This window comes from Oreochromis niloticus, linkage group LG10, assembly GCF_001858045.2.
Source record: "Oreochromis niloticus isolate F11D_XX linkage group LG10, O_niloticus_UMD_NMBU, whole genome shotgun sequence".
Taxonomy (NCBI): Eukaryota; Metazoa; Chordata; class Actinopteri; order Cichliformes; family Cichlidae; genus Oreochromis; species Oreochromis niloticus.
In genome coordinates, this window is record NC_031975.2 from 17,598,345 (window position 1) to 17,619,533 (window position 21,189).

At 38.0% G+C, this 21,189-nt stretch overlaps 2 protein-coding genes across 2 annotated transcripts; both read right to left on the bottom strand.

Annotated features, from left to right (window-relative positions):
• Positions 1–1,271: 1,271 nt before the first annotated feature.
• LOC100710854 (claudin-4) lies at positions 1,272–2,974 on the bottom strand. Its single transcript, XM_003446927.5, has one exon. It carries the CDS (start codon positions 2,901–2,903, stop codon positions 2,313–2,315), a length of 591 nt encoding a protein of 196 aa, XP_003446975.1. The 5' UTR covers positions 2,904–2,974; the 3' UTR covers positions 1,272–2,312.
• Positions 2,975–18,014: 15,040 nt separating this feature from the next.
• Positions 18,015–18,572, bottom strand: LOC100710584 (claudin-4-like). Its single transcript, XM_003446926.1, has one exon. It carries the CDS (start codon positions 18,570–18,572, stop codon positions 18,015–18,017), a length of 558 nt encoding a protein of 185 aa, XP_003446974.1.
• Positions 18,573–21,189: the final 2,617 nt, after the last annotated feature.

Genomic DNA, 21,189 nt, shown 5'->3' on the forward strand with positions numbered 1-21,189 from the left:
GAATAAGTAAATACACAGTTGTAATACTGTAAAAGTAATAAAAGGAGTGCATAATGGTGAATTTGAATAAATAATGGCGGAGTATTCAGGAACTGCAAGCCACGTCTCCCTGTCTGATCATTTCTTTCCTGTTTACAGGACACATATATAGCTGTCTACAGGTGCTGCTACCCGGTACCTGTAGACAGCTATATATTGATATATATTACTTCACTTACATTGAAAGTAAAATTACTTAAATTAATTCACATAAATGTGATCACACATTAGTGGGTATCACAACTGCAAACCACAACACAATAAAATATCAATTAAAATCTGAAAACAAAAAGAAGATGCACATTCTCTGTCATATAGGGCTGCATGAATAAACTTACTGAATCCTTTATCATCCGCAACTGAAAATAGTTGTGGATGATTACTATACCTTTCTAATGTGACGTTGTTGTCCCTGGCTATCTTTCTCTCTCTCTCCCTCCTGCTCTGTTCCTGTGCTACTGCAAGTGTAACTACCGCCCCTCCCCCCTCTGCTCAGCGCAAGCACAAGGCTCACGTGTGGAGTGAAGCGGAAAAAAAGTGCGAGAGAGAGGGTGAGAGAAAGGAAAAAAAAAAACATGGATCCCAATAAGGAGCCGGCTCGCCTTGTTCACTTTAAAGAGTCACTCTAAGAGCTGTTTCGTTCATGACCGACACATCACTACAGCCTAATGTGTACCTTAATCAAGCCATGTAATAACAACATGTGCCGGAACATAATAATGCAAAAGTAACATGACAAAACTCTGTTCAGACAGTGAATGGAAAGATTCTTATACAGCACTTTTCTACTCTCCCAGATTACTCAAAGTGTTCCATACAGCATGCCACATTCACCCAATCTCTCTAAACTGTGCCTCCAAATACATTCACACTCTTGACTGGAGGAGGCAGGGATTGAACCACTAACCTTCCGATCAGTAGGTGACCTGCTTTACCTCCTGAGCTACAGCTACCCAGTGGCAAATATGAGTAAACCCTCACTAGGTTGTGGATAAAGTGTACACTCATGAACCTGTCAAACCTGCATTTGAAACGTTGGCTACCATAGCAGTGTAGTATTGCAACGTGGCATTTGGATCTTCTAACTAAAATTGGAAAATAGGAACTTAAATAGCGCCATCATTTCCAGACCTGGCCCACATCTGGTTGACATAGAAAACTAACCTGCAACAAGTGTGTGAATTTATTGTTATTATTAATTTATTATTTTATTTCTTAGGAAGGGGTGGTAATTCATCAAAAAAACAAAAACAGACATTGATCTAAATTTTCCATGAAGTTAATTACATTCATTACACCATAGACAAGTATTGCCCAAAAACATTATTCAGTATTATTTGTGATTAAAAACTTTAATGACAAAATTATTCAACAAAACAACTTTTGAAATTTCTCCAGTCTAAACTAAATCCTTTTGGTAGTTACTGTTTGACACAACAGATGTGTGGAAGTAAAACTGACACTTTGTCAACTCTGACTTGTTGTCTATGATTAGATGTAACACACATGAAACTTTAAACAACTCAAACACTTAATTGTCTTTTTTAATGTATCATTTTTAAACTTTTTAAACTTTGGCAGTGTGGTCTTTGTTAACAGTTTTTAATCATCTTGTTGGTTTATTTTTCAATGCAAAACTCTACAATGTTCAGTTTTTGCAAACTCATTCTTACTATGTTTATTAAGCTGCTTTAATGTTAAAAAAGGCACCAAAAATACATAATATTTTGCATGCTCCAAAATATTCATTTTCATTTGATATAAATTTCACTTTTTTAAAAATTTACAATCACACACAAAAATATATTTTTTATTGAAAAAGCATATGTAAAAACAATTTCATGATCATCAATATTGAATCAATTTAATAAAGAGATGATAGTCAAAGATAAAACATAGACTTACATTGAATAGATTTCATAGCAGTTTTAAATGGACATGGTTTTGACTTTACACAGATTCTTGAAAAAGTCAAATCTGTCTCCACACTTATGAACAACAAAAACAATAAATGAAAAAAAAAAAATACAAAAGGTGGTTATAATACCTTAAAATAGATTCAGAGTCAAGTTACTCAGTCAAGCTGCAAATATTTCTTCATATTTGAATCTGATTTTATACTTTGTTAATCTACTCATTCAAATGACAAACTTGAGGTGAAAACATTCATAACACCTTTTTCTTATTTCCAAAAAACAGCTCGATGTATTAAAATAGGCCTTATTTAAAAAGCAATAAGTAAGGCCTTGCTTACACAGTGTAAGATTTGAGTTTTACTCAGTTCCATTTCTGCGGAAAAAGGAGCTGCAGACGAGGCCTCCTCCCAGGAACAAAAGGACAGTGGTGAACCAGCCAATGTAGAGCGCGGCTCCCAACTCCATCTTTTTAAGTAGCAAATGATCAGGATTATTCAAAGACTCGATAGGCTGAAAATCATCTCTGATGGTGTTGGTTGTCCAGCTGACTGGTATGAGAACAAAGAAGCCTGCAATGAGGAAGGCAATTCCAGAAGTCAGAGCCATTTTCCTCCTTTGCCTTTCGTCTGGCACAAAGTTCATACAATTTCTCCCAGCCACACCAAGCAGGATCCCAAGGAGCTCAGTGATAATGGCAATGATGATGAGTCCTCTGGCAGCCTTCATGTCTGCAGGTAACGGTATATACTCGTACCCCATGCACTGCATTTCACCTGTTGGTGAGATCACACATCTCTTCCACAAACCGTCCACCACGGAGAAGGGCATTTCGGAATCCCTGAAGGTTTTCGTGATTCTCCATGTGGGGAGAGCACAGCTAATGATGCTCCCCAGGAAGCCAATGCAGGCCAAAGCCAGGCCTAGAAGCTGTCTTTCGCAAGCCACCATAATGAAGCTCTGTGACTCTCTTCAAGGAGGAAAGATGATGTGCTCAACGGAGGTTCAGTAATTTATCTGAAGAGCTCAGAAGGAAGTGGTTATCATTTGGTTATAGTACTCAGAATTTGACTGTGGTTTCCTCTGTACCTGTTCACACTTTTAAAGGAGATGACAGATTTTATTGTTGCCTCTGAGTTGAAACTGATTTCTAAAGAAGGTGACACATAATGACAAAAAACAGCACACAGAAAAACCTAACCCAAAATAAATAATTTGAAAAATGCAAGTAATATTAGGTTGGATTGTACTAAATATGCATCATCAAAACTGAAAAATGCCACATCTTAGTGACAATTATAGTTTTAGTGTTAACTTTTTTCAAGTTTGTCATAAATTTCTAAATGATTAAAAAGTCACTAAGTAAGCTATTTCAGTGTAAATAAAGAATTCAAAATTTGTTTATTATCACTGAAATGTGTGAGATTTATTCACAGTAAATGGTAATATAGAGTTTCCAGGAAGAATTTATGGCTGTGGTCCGTGGGAGTGTCTGGGGTTTTTCCACCCATGGTTGCTGGTCTCCTGTCCATCCCTTTGGGGTGGAGCTTCCTGCGTTTCACCTGGGCCTCATTTGCAAGCAATCAGCAGGAGAGCTACTTAAACCTGTGCAACCTGCTTTTTCTCACCAGTTTGTTATGTGCTCCATGGTGGTAACTAGGCAGTTCCTCAGTAAAAACGTTTTCTGTTTATTCCCTGGTGTAACTCAGTTCTCCCCTATGTCAAGAGGAAATTGTCTCCACAGCTTGGACTCTCTTGGACATCCGTTTGGCTTCCTCACCTGCTTGCCTGCCCTCCGGCCTGCCACTACACCTCAAACACACTGAAAATTCCCACGGACATCCCCTCCTCAGAGCCTTCAAAGCCTTGACCTGCAAAGCAAGGAGCATAAACTCACAAGCAAGAGACTCTCAGTTGACTGCTCCTTATCCATACAATAACTCCCTCTCCATGTGTTACAGGATCCCTTTCTGTCTCTCCCCATGACCCCCCTCTTTGATAGAGTTCCCTCGGGCTGGCCTTCTCAGCTCCAGTCGTCACTTCCCCGTAGCCATTTCTAATCTTTCTCACAATCTCTGGTACATGTATTCTGTTACTCCCCAACACTGCATGTGACTGATGCAAGCCAGATTCTTTTAATTAGCAAAATTGTGATTAATAGTTAAAATTATTGTTAAGGGCAGAGGCATCACTCCACACACATATACATTCAAAAGGGTGCATGTGCTCAAGCCCCTTCTGCCACCCCTGCCCCCAATCTGCACGCCACCCACCCACGTCCTCCTCTGCACGCGCTTGCACCTGGGCCTCGTTTTTTTATGGGCGGCAACATGTATACTTTGCAGAAACAACCATACAAACCAGCCACCACAAGTACAACATGGAATCAAACCTTTTACCACATGCTCAGAACAAGCGTTCATCTTTTTAATTTCTTTTGGTTTTTTCCTCCTTGTTTGTGCTGTTAAATATTAATTCTTGTAATTTTATTGTAATCTTTATGTTTATGTTTTACTAAGAGTTTTCTTCTTTTGTTTGCCCCCTGAATTCCCCTCTGTGCCCCTCTGTGTCTCTGTACGTGAGTGTGGTTTTGGTCCCTCTGTCTGTTTGCTTCCTTTAGTTTAAATGTTAGACCCATATGTGGGTTTCATATTTAGTGTTTCAGTGTCTACTGGGTTTCTATGGTGTGATTCTTTGTCAGGTTGGCAATGTTTTCTCATGCTGGTGTAAAACATTGTGGAGAAAAAAACTTAAGGAAGAAATGAGCATTGTTGAAAAGTCATCTTTTTGTGATGGAAGTTTTATATTAATGTTACTGTCAGACATCACTGAGGTGATAATTCAGTCACGTATTGGCTAAATACCTTGTTTATTCCCTTCATTAATCACTGATTTTTATCTAAAGGTTTTTATTAATGCAGAGTGTTACAGCCCTGAGCCTCAGAGGGAGTGAGACTGCCTTTTTCTTCAAGCAAATCCAAGCGTGCCAGGACTCGCTTACGATTGGCAAGCTGGACACCTGTGCCAGCCCCCTGTATGCAGATTGCAGTGTGGAAAACCACAGACATTTGCCTGTCTGGGATCCTGTGGTGCTCCATGAAGCAATTAGTGGCTGATTGTGCTGAAGATTCTTCACTCTGTGGGCTGCTGCTGAGGACTGAACATGCAGTTTGTCCCCCTTGCCTCTCTCTTTGAACTTTGCTTGTTAATCTCTATGGTTGATTTTAGCTGGAGCAGATATTTGTGGTGTTACTGCTTGTGAGGTTAGCCTTAGTTAGCTTTAGTTTTTCACTCCCGTGTGCGTGTTAGTTGTGTGCTGAGTATATGCTCAGTGGCCTGCTGAATGCGGCCCTGTCGGTTTTTTGTTTGAATTTTGCAATAAAACCTTTATTTCACTTAGTTTCCCGTGTGAGGGCTTATGTATGTTACTCCTCCCTGTCCCCTAGCAGAGGGGGTAGAAACACAGAGCGCTGTTATGAGTGGAGGACTGTAGCAGTGCACACAAGAGGAATTCATGAGTCAACACACTGAAATTAGCTACCCCATAAAAGTGGTCACCTTTAAGAAGAAATAAGCCAAAACTTTACTAAGTTAGAGAAGCTTTGTGTTAGTATCTTTTCCAATGAAAATGCAAAATGCATGAAGAGCATATACACAGACCTCCAGCACACTGAAAAGTGCAGTTTGCTAACTAGATGTGGGGTGAGCAATTCCTTTTGCTTTCTGTGTCTGCTGTTTTAAAGTCCTCGTACCAAAACACTCAGGACCACCACAGGTGTACAGCACTTAAGGCACAGGAAAGTGCAATAGCCAGTGAGACAATAGCATGAGGCTACACCTTTTTCCCTGTGTGTTTCCACTTCCCTAATCACCCTTCAGTGAATGTGTCTGTTTTCCTCTGTTCTTTGACAGAAAGTCTGATCTTGACATCTTGACCCAAACTGGTTGCAGCAGATGGCTGCCACTCTCTGAGCCAGGTTCTGCTGGAAGTTTCTTAAATAATTAAAAATTTTATTTGTCACATACACAGTACAACATAGTGAACATGCAGTGAAATGCTTGTGTCCTGAACTGTAGATAGGATGCAGATGTAGCTGTGCCACACCAGGGCGTGCAACATTGCTCGATTGCTGGAAGATTTTTGTGACTCTCCACTGTGGAAGTGCACAGATGACAATGGTCCCCACAAAGCTGATGATGGCCAAGGCCAAGCCGGTGTCTTAAGTAGTAATATACCTATACCTTTTTTGCCCCCCCCCACCCGCATCCCCCCTGCGCGTTCATGTGAGGGCATGTGCGCGTAAACGGACTTTGCACGTGCATGTGCGCGTGAACGGACTTTGTACATGCTTGTGAGTTCAGGGGTCATATGTGTTTAATAGCGTTTTATTTAATGAAACCATTATGTGTTTTAATTAAGCTGTTTTAAAGGATTGTATAGGTCTCAGAGTTCTGTTATTTAGACATAGATGATTTAATTTAACTAGTTTAGGGGTATTTTGCTTTTCTTTAGTGCTCTGAAACACACAGAGGCTAATAGTTTTAAACAGAAAGTTTTTCCACCTTCTAAAAAACACATATTCACACATAGCCACCCTATCACTGTAACAACCCCCAATGTTCCTTTAATGCAGATAGTCCTATAATTATCTACTAGTCACAAACACACATAGATGATTTAACTGTTTTTAGGAGCATTTTGCTTTTTCTTTAGCGCTCTGAAACACACAGGGGGTAATAGTTTCAAACAGAATACCACAAACAGCAGGTATTCCTGCTCTGATACTTCTAAAACTTCAGATTCTTAATTCTGCAACAGTTAGACAGAGGGGGCTTACAGTTAGACCCCCTACAGTCAGCAGAAGAGGTCATCCTTATCAAGAGCATCTCAGCTGTACTTCCATAGTTTTCATTACAAACAGTGTCCTTTATCTTATCATGTCAGAGGTCAACTGAAACCAGGTCCAACAGAGCCACCAAAGGTTTTTTCACCTTTTATCTTTCCATTACACTTTCTACTGACCAACCGATCCTCCAAACAGGTTTCACCTTTTGCTTACACCCCCACACCTTTATCTCTGCATCTCAGAGGCCAACTGAAACTAGCCCCACCTATATAAAAACACCCTAATCAGACATCCTGTATTTTTCCTCACTACTTTACATCGGCCCTTGAGAGCATAACACTTCGTTCATCAGCACGAGCATTTTACTTTTAATTTAACTAGTTTAGGAGCATTTTACTTTTCTTTAGCGCTTTGAAACACACAGAGGCTAATAGTTTCAAACAGAGTGTCACAAATAACATGTATTCCTTTAGAAATAAACTGTGATACTTCTAAAAAACACATATTCACACATAGCCACACTAGCACTGTATCAACCCCCAATGTTCCTTTAATGCAACTAGCCCTCTAATTATCTACTAGTCACAAACACCCTGTAACAGTAAGACTTGTTGATTACACATAGATGATTTAACTGCATTAGGAGCATTTCATATTCTTTAGCGCTCTGAAACACACAGAGGCTAATAGTTTTTAAACAGAATACCACAAACAACAGGTATTCCTTTAGAAATAAACTGTGATACTTCTAAAAAAACAAAAAAACAAAAAAACAAACACATATTCTTTTCCTCATCACTAGCCATTTCACCATTTTATTTAAATATCTGAATTTTCGGAATGATGATCCAAGCGGGACACAGAGGCTGCTAGTTTTAACGCACCAGAATGCAAATATAAATAAAAGCCTGACTATCCTGAGAGCCTAGCTGCAGCAACACCTTTCTTTCACACGGATGCCTGGATGTGCGTTGGAGCTGCCTTTGCTACCCGCACACAGCGTTTCTGACCTACGGGCGCTGCTTATACAACAGAGAAAAGCAACAATACAGCGTGTTTCTCTGCTCCAAGACATCGGTGGGCCTTTCACACGGTAAGCATGTCTGTTATACCCAGCGCATAAATGTCTGTATGTCAGTGCTGATTATTCAAACCCTGTTTAAAATGTGACACATATGTTGTCCGAAAACAAATCCTCTAAATTTGCAAAGTTACTGATTTAAAAATATATTTTCGAATTTTTAGTTGCATGACAAACATACGATAGACTCTTGAGCGTATTTATTTATATAGCTACATTCACAATGGTACAACCATGCTAAATAAAAGATGCCCAAGCACCAAATCACTCTAATGCAAGCCTCTAAACTGTATGTTTGATAAGTGCATAAAGTGGACCTCTACCTCTACAGCTGAAAACAGTTTGTACCCGCACTCTGAGGGTCTGCTGAATTGTTTTTAATATGGCACTTTTTGACAAACTGCACATGATGAATTCCTCTTTATTGGACATAGTGTCCTTAAGCTATTGTTGCTCATATGTCTTGATGCATTCTCAATCATCCAGGAAAGTAAATCTCCAAAAGTTGAATCTGTTGATCTGGACGTAGCGTTTTGTGGGAGAAACGTTTCGTCACTCATCCAAGTGACTTCTTCAGTCTCAGCTGACTGCAGGTTTCCCCAAACCTTATAAACAGTACATTTGCATAATGACTGAAACCAGTCATTATGCAAATGGTTTCAGTCATTATGCAAATGTACTGTTTATAAGGTTTGGGGAAACCTGCAGTCAGCTGAGACTGAAGAAGTCACTTGGATGAGTGACGAAACGTTTCTCCCACAAAACGCTACGTCCAGATGAACAGATTCAACTTTTGGAGATTGTTGCTCATACTTACTGAGTTCCCTAGCTACTTCTTTACTATGTCAGTAAACTTTTTGAAAAGGAAGGTGTTGTAGATTTAAAGAAACATCCTAATTGAAGCATAGGCAAAAAATTGGAATGAATTTTATGTGACTGTTCATATTAAAGCCAACAACAAGTGAAAATCCAAAACCGACTCCAATCCTTTGTATTAATGATTCCCCCCCCCCCTCCCCCCGCCCTCTCTCTCTCTCTGTGTGTGTGAGTGTGTGTGCCCTCACAGAAGGAAGGTCACAGCAGGAGCTTTTTCATCGTTCATCTTCCAACTGTATCTTTCTGTTCTGGCTTTAGAATCATTGGTTGTTTACTGAGCCGTACTTTGGGAGTCATACTGTTGTGATACTGGGAGAAAAGGATAAGGTTTGATAGACTAAACCATTACACACAAAACTTCAAAACCTAAAGAGTGAGTGAGAGCCTGCTAGCTGTGTCGTTCAGCAATAAACGTATCTACAAATGTGTTAGTAAAGAGTGACATGTACTTCTGTCCCATTAAGCAATGGTTTAAGAAATTTCACTGCAAACTATAAAAGGACTCTGAATTTAAATAGAACATAGTAGTGATGGATTAAGTGCAGGAAACACTAGTATAAGGTGTCTATGGAACAAATCTCCTTCAACGTTCAAAATGACCAAAGTGAGGACTACAAGCGTTTCTCTCAGTTGGTTGTGTTTAGGGAAAAAACAGATAAATACACTGAGACTGCTCCACATTGTTAGCAAGTTAACTCTGGATATCTGTGGGTTTGTCAAACTTGGAGTGAACAAAAGCAGAAAAACAGTAAAAGATGCAGACGGTGAAAGTCTGGTTTATTTCATGAACACAATGAAACATTTTACAGTCCACAGAGCAAAGTAGCATACATGATAAATAGATACACATAACATGACCTGTGAGAAGTAAAACTCATCATCTTACCACATGTTATATTCTGTAAACTTAAAATAAACCACAGAAATTAGAGTTTAGTGTTTTAAAGTCATCTATTAAAAACATGAGTCAACATTACTGAAGTGACACTTTAACGATGCTTCATATCACCGTGTTTATGATGATAAAACATGTTCTCTCATTAGTAGATGTCTGCGCTGTCACTTGTCATGAAAATGTCCAGAGCCAGGGTTCCTCTTCAATCACCATTGATCATTAATAGGGCGCACAAAAGATTTGTCACATTATGCCCATAAACAACATGCTTTTATAGAAATCATTGTGACACAAAATATTTAGATTCTTGTTTCACAATGTGCATGAACTCAAAATCTTTAGAGTTTCATATTTATAAAGTATCGCAAATAATACATTTATACCATCGTATGAGCTACACTTCTTGTAAAAAATGATTGGAAATGCGTTTGAAAAAGCTCCTGCTGTGACCTTCCTTCTGTGAGGGCACGCACACTCACACACACACACACACACACACACACACACACACACACACACACAGAGAGAGAGGGGGGGAGATCATTAATACAAAGGATTGGAGTCGGTTTTGGATTTTCACTTGTTGTTGGCTTTAATATGAACAGTCACATAAAATTCATTCCAATTTTTTGCCTATGCTTCAATTAGGATGTTTCTTTAAATCTACAACACCTTCCTTTTCAAAAAGTTTACTGACATAGTAAAGAAGTAGCTAGGGAACTCAGTAACTATGAGCAACAATAGCTTAAGGACACTATGTCCAATAAAGAGGAATTCATCATGTGCAGTTCGTCAAAAAGTGCCATATTAAAAACAATTCAGCAGACCCTCAGAGTGCGGATACAAACTGTTTTCAGCTGTAGAGGTAGAGGTACACTTTATGCACTTATCAAACATACAGTTTAGAGGCTTGCATTAGAGTGCTTTGGTGCTTGGGCATCTTTTATTTAGCATGGTTGTACCATTGTGAATGTAGCTATATAAATAAATAGTTAGACAGCATCAACATCAAAGGCCAATTTTATACAAGCCAATTCTACCACTTGAGCCCATCAAAAGTCAATTGTCTTAAACAAGGCCTGGGTCACATGACCTCATGTTCAGAACAAAATGAAATTTAAATGAAGACGAAATTAACTGTAATTCTCTTCATAGCTCTTGCCTACTCCATAACATCAAATTGTTGATGTTACCCACTTCTGCTTACTGGCTTTACCGCCAAGTTTTTGTGGTGTGGGTAGTTTTTTTTTATGCACATCTTCTCTAGGATGACTCCATCATCATTTTCTTTGAAAGTGAAGATGGCTTTTCCATTCACAGGCCTATTACTACTTCACCTTAAAAACTTTGCAACAGTGTCGGCACCATCAACCAAACCACCGTAGTTGTAGGATTTGGTTTTGCTTGCAAAATTCCCGATGACAATCACAATTACTTTCATATTTACATATGTCAAGCCATACTCTCTAAATAAGTACCCAACTTTGCTTTGCTGTGAGCTATCTGCATTTTGATAACTGATAATGAACATTTCGTGGGGAAATAATCATTAATGTCCCCTATTAGTTTTTCTTAATATTTGCACACTTAACCTACGAATGGACTTCTCCTTCTCCACCTTGTTCACTGGTCTGTCCATGTCCTCTAAAGGAGTGGAAGCCCTGCCTGTCCTCCTTATTATAACTATGGTCTGTTTATATTTCTGGTCTTAAATTAATAATGCCACAGTGATAAATTGTAAAAATACAATCTACAATTACAATAAAATAATATATTTAAAATATTCATAAGTTGGGTTAAGTTGTGTCACTGGCACTTATTACTTGGAACTCTCAAAGTTCATACACCAGTGGCTTGGTGCCATCTACTGGTTGTGAGGTGTATAACACACATTTAGGTTCATACCTAACACCTATAATATAACGGCTGGATTAGCGTGAGCTTTACTTTGGTACATTTTAAGTTATGTATTTTTTACACCACTGCAATGCAGTACATTTGGTGGCCTGCAATTTTAAAGAAAAAAATACTTCAAAAATAGAGATGACTGAGGATTGCAGGAAACAGAAGTTTCCCATCTGTCTTGAAAACTAAAAAAAGAGAAACAGAAAAAGAATTTGTCTTAATAATTTGTTCTGAAAACAGCATTTTGTACAGAATTACACTGCCTTAGTGGCAGCAGTGGGGTCAGACACTAAGCCTGTGTGACCACAAAAGGTGGCAAACACACACTTTCTTAATTAGTGTGAATGCTTGTAAAAGCATTCACAGTATTGTTGTTGTAATCTTTATTAGTGTGAATGCTTGTAAAAGCATTCACAGTATTGTTGTTGTAATCTTTCTTATTATCTATTATTCCATATTCCGTACGTTTTTTGGCATCTAACTCCTTCAAAACCGTTCAACTTAGGAAAACCATTCAAACACCGTTAGATTCCTCTTCTTTAGGACATGACTGCTTCTATTTTTCTCATTTATAACATTTATATTTTTAATTTTATTCAACTTTTTTCAACAAAAATTTCCCATGTATTTCAATGGGGAGACCCTTCAAATCCTCATTCAACTTAGTCATTTTTAAACTGTATCTACTTCCACATACGTTAACATAGAACCACCATTCAAACTTTAAAACGAAGACAAGACATTCAATTATTCAACTTGTATTTATCTTTTCAATATCTGTTATACTTTTTCTTCAGTTCCAGTTTAAGTTTCATGATGTTTTTTCAGCCATTTCAGAGTTTATAATGGGTGTGTATGGGACGGAATGTTGGGCTAGAGTGAGACAGCTCAACTGCTAGAGTGAGAGGAGCAAAAAAATTCATCTTAAAATATTTTTTAAAACTGCTGCTGTGTCCGCAGCGTTTGGTCTACAGGTATGACTTTACCCTCAAAACGTAGCCATCGCTGTCCTCTTTCATCCAATGTGTTTACTATTGTACTAGGTGTTATGGTTCTTTCATAAATGTCACCAAATCACAGCCTCCTCCCTCCAACTCTTCCATAGACTCTAATGTTAAAATGGCTCAGAAGGTTCGTTTGAAAACCAGAAGTACAGGCTGTCTTTACACTGTCACCACGTCCATATAATAAACTCCACAAGCATGAAAACTGAGAATTAGGTAGACTGGACATTGCTGTCGCTCACGGTGAAAGAATTTTGTCAATACGACTTATACTTTTCATTTGGGAGCGATTTGTTTCGGCCTGACTTTTCTGTTCATTTTAAGCAGCAAAAGTGAGGTGCATGTCTGCGTGTGTATGGGGCCATTGGGTGCAGTCACTATAGCAACCAGGCTCACACCTGCCTGCTTAACGAGCTCTCTCTCTCACTGTGCCAAGATTCATTTTAAACACTTCTCTTTCAACTGCTGCTGTGTCCACAGTGTTTGCCCTACAGCCATCATTTTACCCTCAAAACGTCGCCATCGATGTTCTCTTTCCAACAGCATGTCTTTCAAAGCTCAGAAATATAAACTTTTTAAACTGTGTGGATCCAAGTGGAGGGATCACACATTTCAGTCATTCAGTGATTCAAAGAATATGAACTTTTAATATTCATTCAGATGTTTTCTGACTCTAAATTTTCTTTTCTCATTACTTAGGTTTTTCTAATTTACATTTAAAACATTTTCAGCTCTTTTCCAACTTCTTCTGTGTGGATTTCAGCTTTTAGCAGTTCAGCACTTTTGTTTTCAGGTCCATATTTCTGTATTTTTCATCTCATTCAAAATTCCTAACTTAAATTCAGCAATTAATTCATTTCAGTGCATACATTCAGATTCAAGCATTCACACTGCAGTTTCTTCAGAAAATGCACTTTCTAGTTATTATTATATATTCCGTACGTTTTTTGGCATCTATCTCCTTCAAAACCGTTCAACTTAGAAAAACCATTCAAACACCGTTAGATTCCTCTTCTTTTGGACATGACTGCTTCTACTTTTCTCATTTATAACATTTATATTTTTAAAATTATTCAACTTTTTTCAACAAAAATTTCCCATGTATTTCAATGGGGAGACCCTTCAAATTCTCCTTCAACTTACTCATTTTTAAACTCTTATTGCTTCCACATACGTTGACATAGAGCCACCATTCAAACTTTAAAACGAAGACAAGACATTCAACTATTCAACTTGTATTTATCTTTTCAATATCTGTTATACTTTTTCTTCAGTTCCAGTTTAAGTTTCATGATGTTTTTTCAGCCGTTTCAGAGTTTATAATGGGTGTGTATGGGACGGAATGTTGGGGCTAGAGTGAGACAGCTGAACTGCTAGAGTGAGAGGAGCAAAAAAATAAATCTTAAAATATTTTTTAAAACTGCTGCTGTGTCCACGGTGTTTGGTCTACAGGTATGATTTTACCCTCAAAACGTAGCCATCGCTGTCCTCTTTCATCCAATGTGTTTACTATTGTACTAGGTGTTATGGTTCTTTCATAAATGTCACCAAAGCACAGCCTCCTCCCTCCAACTCCTCCATAGACTCTAATGTTAAAATGGCTCAGAAGGTTCGTTTGAAAATCAGAAGAGCATGGTGTTTTTACACTGTCACCACGTCCATATAATAAACTCCACAGGCATGAAAACTGAGAATTAGGTAGACTGGACATTGCTGCCGCTCACGGTGAAAGAATTTCGTCAATAGGACCTGTACTTTTCATTTGGGAAGGATTTGTTTGGGCCTGACTTTTCTGTTCATTTTAAGCAGCAAAAGTGAGGTGCATGTCTGTGCGTGTGTATGGAGCCATTGGGTGCAGTCACTATAGCAACCAGGCTCACACCTGCCTGCCTAACGAGCTCTCTCTCTCTCACTGTGCCAAGATTCATCTTAAACACTTCTCTTTCAACTGCTGCTGTGTCCACAGTGTTTGCTCTACAGCCATCATTTTACCCTCAAAACGTCGCCATCGTTCTTCTCTTTCCAACAGCGTGTCTTTCCAAGCTCAGCGATGTATACCTTTAAAACTGTGTGGATCCAAGTGGAGGGATCACATTTTAGTCATTCAGTGATTCAAAGAATATGAACTTTTAATATTCATTCAGATGTTTTCTGACTCTAATTTTCTTTTCTCATTTCTTAGGTTTTTCTAATATACATTTAAAACATTTTCAGCTATTTTCCAGCTTCTTCTGTGTGAACATAAGCTTTCAAAAGTTCTGCACTTTTGTTTTCAGGTTAAAAACTCTGTATTTTCCAGCTCATTCAATATTTTTGGCTTAATATTCAGCAATTAATTCATTTCAGTGCATACATTCAGATTCAAGCATTCACACTGCAGTTTCTTCAGAAAATGCACTTTCTAGTTGCATTAATGTATTTCATGTACTACAAATGTTTTTGGACAATAAATATAAAAATAAAAGTTCATCTACCCTGGGTCTAAAACATACATAAGAAATACACTATACATATAGTTATATTTTATTGTTATTATTTAATCAAACAGTCAACATAGTTTTTTCACCCAACAAAATACATGTTAAAGCACCACAGCTGTAGCCCGATATCAGACAGAACTGTCACATGATATTAAACACAAGATGTCAATTCAGCTCTGTAGTTATAATGAGGTAGTTCAAGTTTCAAGCTGCTCTTAATATTTTTCACCGCCAGATGTCACCAAAGAGAACTGTATTGAAAAGCTTTGAGTAATTCGGTTTTCAGTACAAGAGTCAATTCTTCAGAGAACTTCATTAGCCCATCACTACTTAACTTTATACCAGATTTAATCACTCCATTCAGAAATGGAGCAGAAAGTTCTTCTAAAGCAGTGAGTCCTCTTGTGGGCAGACCATCAGAACACAGCAAGCTCAACAACACCAATTGACACTTACGGGAAATGGAGCTAGTGCAGAGAGAGACACAGAAAGAAAAGAAAACCCTGGCAGGCATGGGCCAGCACAAAGCCAGTTGCAGACACACTGCTGGCCCTGTGCTGGCCCGTTTCAGCTCTGCCCCCAGATGTCAGCCTAATAGTGATGGGATTTCCGGCTCTTTTTAGAGAACCGGCTCTTTTGGCTCTCTCGGCTCACTAAAAAGAGCCGACTCTTTCGGCTCCCAACCGGCTCTTCAGGTTGTTTTTGTTGCTTTAATTTATTATTAACAACAATATAAAATTATGCACAAAAGGAATTACTAATGTAAAAAAACGTGGTTTTATTTATATATGTCTATATAAAAATATATATGGTGGCCCCTAGAGACAAAGCACGTACAAACTCCAAAGCACATTGCTAGCGTTAATTGAACTTCCAAAACAGACAGAAAAGTGAAAAAAAGTGAAATAAGACAAAACACTGCAAACCACAACACAATAAAATATCAATTAAAATATGAAAACAAAAAGAAGATGCACATTCTCTGTCATATGGGCCTGCATGAATAAACTTACTGAATCCTTTATCATCCGCAACTGAAAATAGTTGTGGATGATTACTATACCTTTCTAATGTGACTTTGTTGTCCCTGGCTCCCTTTCTCTCTGTCATTCCCACCTACTGCTCTGTTCCTGTGCTACTGCGAGTGTAACTATCGCCCCTCCCCCCTCTGCTCAGCGCAAGCACAAGGCTCACATGTGGACTGAAGTGGAAAAAAAGTGCGAGAGAGAGGGTGAGAGAAAGAAGAAAAAAAAACACGGATCCCAATAAGGAGCCGGCTCGCCTTGTTCACTTTAAAGAGTCACTCTAAGAGCTGTTTCGTTCATGACCGACACATCACTACAGCCTAATGTGTACCTTAATCAAGCCATGTAATAACAACATGTGCCGGAACATAATAATGCAAAAGTAACATGACAAAACTCTGTTCAGACAGTGAATGGAAAGATTCTTATACAGTGCTTTTTTACTCTCCCAGATTACTCAAAGTGTTCTATGCAACATGCCACATTCACCTAATCTCTCTAAACTGTGCCTCCAAATACATTCACACACATTCACACTCTTGACTGGAGGAGGCAGGGATCGAACCACTAACCTTCCAATCAGTAGGTGACCTGCTTTACCTCCTGAGCTACAGCTACCCAGTGGCAAATATGAGTAAACCCTCACTAGGTTGTGGATAAAGTGTACACTCATGAACCTGTCAAACCTGCATTTGAAACGTTGGCTACCATAGCAGTATAGTATTGCAACGTGGCATTTGGATCTTCTAACTAAAATTGGAAAATAGGAACTTAAATAGCGCCATCATTTCCAGACCTGGCCCACATCTGGTTGACATAGAAAACTAACCTGCAACAAGTGTGTGAATTTATTGTTATTATTAATTTATTATTTTATTTCTTAGGAAGGGGTGGTAATTCATCAAAAAAAACAAAAACGGACATTGATCTAAATTTTCCATGAAGTTAATTACATTCATTACACCATAGACAAGTATTGCCCAAAAACATTATTCAGTATTATTTGTGATTAAAAACTTTAATGACAAAATTATTCAACAAAACAACTTTTGAAATTTCTCCAGTCTAAACTAAATCCTTTTGGTAGTTACTGTTTGACACAACAGATGTGTGGAAGTAAAACTGACACTTTGTCAACTCTGACTTGTTGTCTATGATTAGATGTAACACATATAAAACTTTAAAAAAAAAAAACACTTAATTGTCATTTTTAATGTATCGTTTTTAAATTTTTTAAACTTTGGCAGTGTGGTCTTTGTTAACAGTTTTTTCATCATCTTGTCATTTTATTTTTCAATGCAAAACTCTACAATGTTCAGTTTTTGCAAACTCATTCTTACTATGTTTATTAAGCTGCTTTAATGTTAAAAAAGGCACCAAAAATACATAATATTTTGCATGCTCCAAAATATTCATTTTCATTTGATATAAATTTCACTTGTATACAATCACACACAAAAATATATTTTTATTGAAAAAGCATATGTAAAAACAATTTCATGATCATCAATATTGAATCAATTTAATAAAGAGATGATAGTCAAAGATAAAACATAGACTTACATTGAATAGATTTCATAGCAGTTTTAAATGGTCATGGTTTTGACTTTACATAGATCCCTGAAAAAGTCAAATCTGTCTCCACACTTATGAACAACAAAAACAATAAATGAAAAAAAAAAAATACGAAAGGTGGTTATAATGGTGTAGGCCGTATACCTTAAAATAGATTCAGAGTCAAATTACTCAGTCAAGCTTCAAATATTTCTCTCTATTTGAATCTGATTTTATACTTTGTTAATCTACTCATTCAAATGACAAACTTGAGGTGAAAACTTTCATAACACCTTTTTTCTTATTTAAAAAAAAAAACAGCTCGATGTATGAAAATAGGCCTTATTTAAAAAGCAATAAGTAAGGCCTTGCTTACACAGTGTAAGATTTGAGTTTTACTCAGTTCCATTTCTGCGGAAAAAGGAGCTGCAGATGAGGCCTCCTCCCAGGAACAGAAGAAGAGTAGTGAACCAGCCAATGTAGAGCGAGGCTCCCAACTCCATCTTTTTAATTAGCACATGAGCAAGAGCATAAGTAGACTGGGTAGGATGACCATCTCTGATGGTGTTGGTGGTCCAGCTGACTGATATGAGAAAAAAGAAGCCTGCAATGAGGAAGGCAATTCCAGAAGTCAGAGCCATTTTGCTCCTTTGCCTTTCGTCTGGCACAAAGTTCATAAAATTTCTCCCAGCCACACCAAGCAGGATCCCAAGGACCTCAATGATGATGGCAATGATGATGAGTGCTCTGGCACCCTTCATGCCTTCAGGTAACGGTATATACTCGTACCCCATGCAGTGCATTTCACCTGTTGGTGAGATCACACATGTGTTCTTCGTTTTGTCATCTTTTGTCAAGATGCTCCATGTGGGGAGAGCACAGCTAATGATGCTCCCCAGTAAGCCGATGCAGGCCAAAGCCAGGCCTAGAAGCTGTCTTTCGCAAGCCACCATAATGAAGCTCTGTGACTCTCTTCAAGGACGAAAGATGATGTGTTCAAAGGAGGTTCACTAATTTATCTGAAGAGCTCAGAAGGAAGTGGTTATCAATTGGTTTTAATACTCAGAATTTGACTGTGGTTTTCTCTGTACGTGTTCACACTTTTAAAGGAGATGACAGATTTTATTGTTGCCTCTGAGTTGAAACCGATTTCTAAAGAAAGTGACACATAATGACAAAAATCAGCACACAAAAACTTAAATAACATTGAAATTAAATAATTTAAAAAATGCAAGTAGTATTTAATTGTATCATACTAAATATAAATTATGAAACATGCTACATCTCCATTACAATTATAGTTTTAGTGTTAAATTTTTAATATTTAGAACTTCATGACAAACTAGTCACTAAGTAAGATAATTCAGTGCAAATAAAGAAATCTAAATTTGTTCATTATCACTGAAATGTGTGAGATTTATTCTCAGCAGATAGTAATATAGAGTTTCCAGGAAGAACTTATGACTTCAGAGTGACTTTATTGATGGTTGTAGGTCAACTTGTTGAAAGAAAGTTTTGAACAAAAAAGTGTGTTTCATGGAGAGTGGCCAAAAGTTCCCTGCTGAGATGCTGATTTTGATTCCTAAGCAAATAGTGCAGCCTAGCCTTGCTCAAAGCCCATAGAAAATGTAATCAAGTACACCAATGTAACTTTCTGAGTGTATTGGTGCACCTGGGCTACATTTTTCATGGGATTTCACTTTGCTGCATGATCGTCAGACAAGCAATCATCTGTGGGCCAATGGATTTTGTAACATAAGATCTTACTGTGACTGTGCTGACTAGTTATGACTTGGTGGTCTTTCTAAAAAAAGGTCAAACTGAATAAAAAGGAAGCTGATTTGTGAGATTAGGAGCCTTTGCATGCAATGTGTGCAAATGTGTGTGAATAAGAACCACATGTGGTCCTCTTTGCTCCAGTTTCACTGTGGCAACATGTATACTTCGCAGAAACAACCGTACAAACCAGCCACCACAAGTGCAACATGAAATGCTCAGAACAATCATTAATCTTTTTAATTTCTTTTTTTTCTCCTTGTTTGTGCTGTTAAATATTAATTCTTGTATGTTTATTGTAATCTTTATGTTTATGTTTTACTAAGAGTTTTCTTCTTTCGTTTGCCTCCTGAATTCCTCTCTGTGCCCCTCTGTGTCTCTCTACGTGAGTGTGGTTTTGGTCCCTCTTTCTGTTTGCTTCCTTCATTTTAAACATTAGATCCACATGTAGGTTTCATAACAAAGACCTGAGTCTTTGTCAGGTTGTCAATGTTTTCTCATGCTGGTGTGAAACACTGTGGGGAAAAAGGTTAAGAAAGAAATGAGTATTGTTGAAAAGCCATCTGTTTTGATGCAAGTTTTATATTAATGTTACTGTCAGACTTCACTGAGGTGATAATTCAGTCAAGTATTGGCTAAATTACTTGTTTATTCCCTTCATTCATCACTGATTTTTAACTAAAAGTTTATTTATTAATGTAGAGCATTGTTATGAGCGGAGGACTGTAGCAGCGAAGACAATTCATGAATCAACACGCTGAGCTGAAGTTACCTACCCCATAAAAGTGGTCACCTTTCAGAAGAAATAAGTCGAAATCTTATGAAATTAGAGAAACTTTGAGTTAGTATCTTTCCCAAGAAAAATGTAAAATGCATGCAGACTGAGAGCAGCCAGGGATCAAACCACCAACTTTCCAGTTAGTAGAATTTGGCATATCGACATTACAAATAATAATAATAATAATAATAATAATAATAATAATAATAATTATAAAAATACAACTTACATTACAAATAAGTAAAGTTTGTACAACAATACAACATGTTTGGTTTCCTGCATGTGTTTTCCAGAATCCATTTTATCGTCAAACTTAATTACATTGTTCATTAGGTTCTTGGAAATGATAGATTTATGTATCGACTTCTTTGTATGGACGCTGGTGAAATCGGAGTCTACAGACAGACCAAAATGTTTTCAGTCACAAGACTCTGAGGAATATTTTCAATTGGAGTTTGGAGTTTGGTTTAGAAACACAGTCAGGTACTAGGTCACCTCTCCAATCAACAGGATGTATTACTCCCTGTCATGGGCCTGGGTCTGGGGACCCATGGTTCATGTGTGCATTATGGACTTCTGTACTTTTGCAGGTCTGTTTTGAGGCTAGCGGTCCCCACTGGTTACCTGGTTTATTTGTTGTGTTCTCATGTTCCCTGTGTGTGTGTGTGTGTGTGTGTGTGTGTGTGTGTGTGTGTGTGTGTGTGTGTGTGTGTTCTGGTCTCTCTGCAAGTCTGGGCCCAGAGAGTGGTGTCCCTGTCATGGGGCTTGCCGCACCTGGAACGCAATCACACACCTGCAGCTGATCAGCCTCATCTCAGGAGCAGTCTTAGCAGAGTGGCTGAGCACCCCTCAGTGCTGCATCGTTGCAAGACTTCCCGCTAGTTTCCCAGCAAGTCAGCTGAAAGGCTGAGTCTGTCACTATTGTGGGTTTTCAAACAGCTGCCTATGTGAACATATGGGTTCAAAATAATCACTTTTACTTTTTCTTTGCTATGACAACTATCATAACTATAGTT

Coding starts and splice junctions, on each gene's coding strand:
- LOC100710854 (XM_003446927.5), bottom strand. CDS start 2,903: ATGGTGGCTTGCGAAAGACAGCTTCTAGGCCTGGCTTTGGCCTGCATT.
- LOC100710584 (XM_003446926.1), bottom strand. CDS start 18,572: ATGGTGGCTTGCGAAAGACAGCTTCTAGGCCTGGCTTTGGCCTGCATC.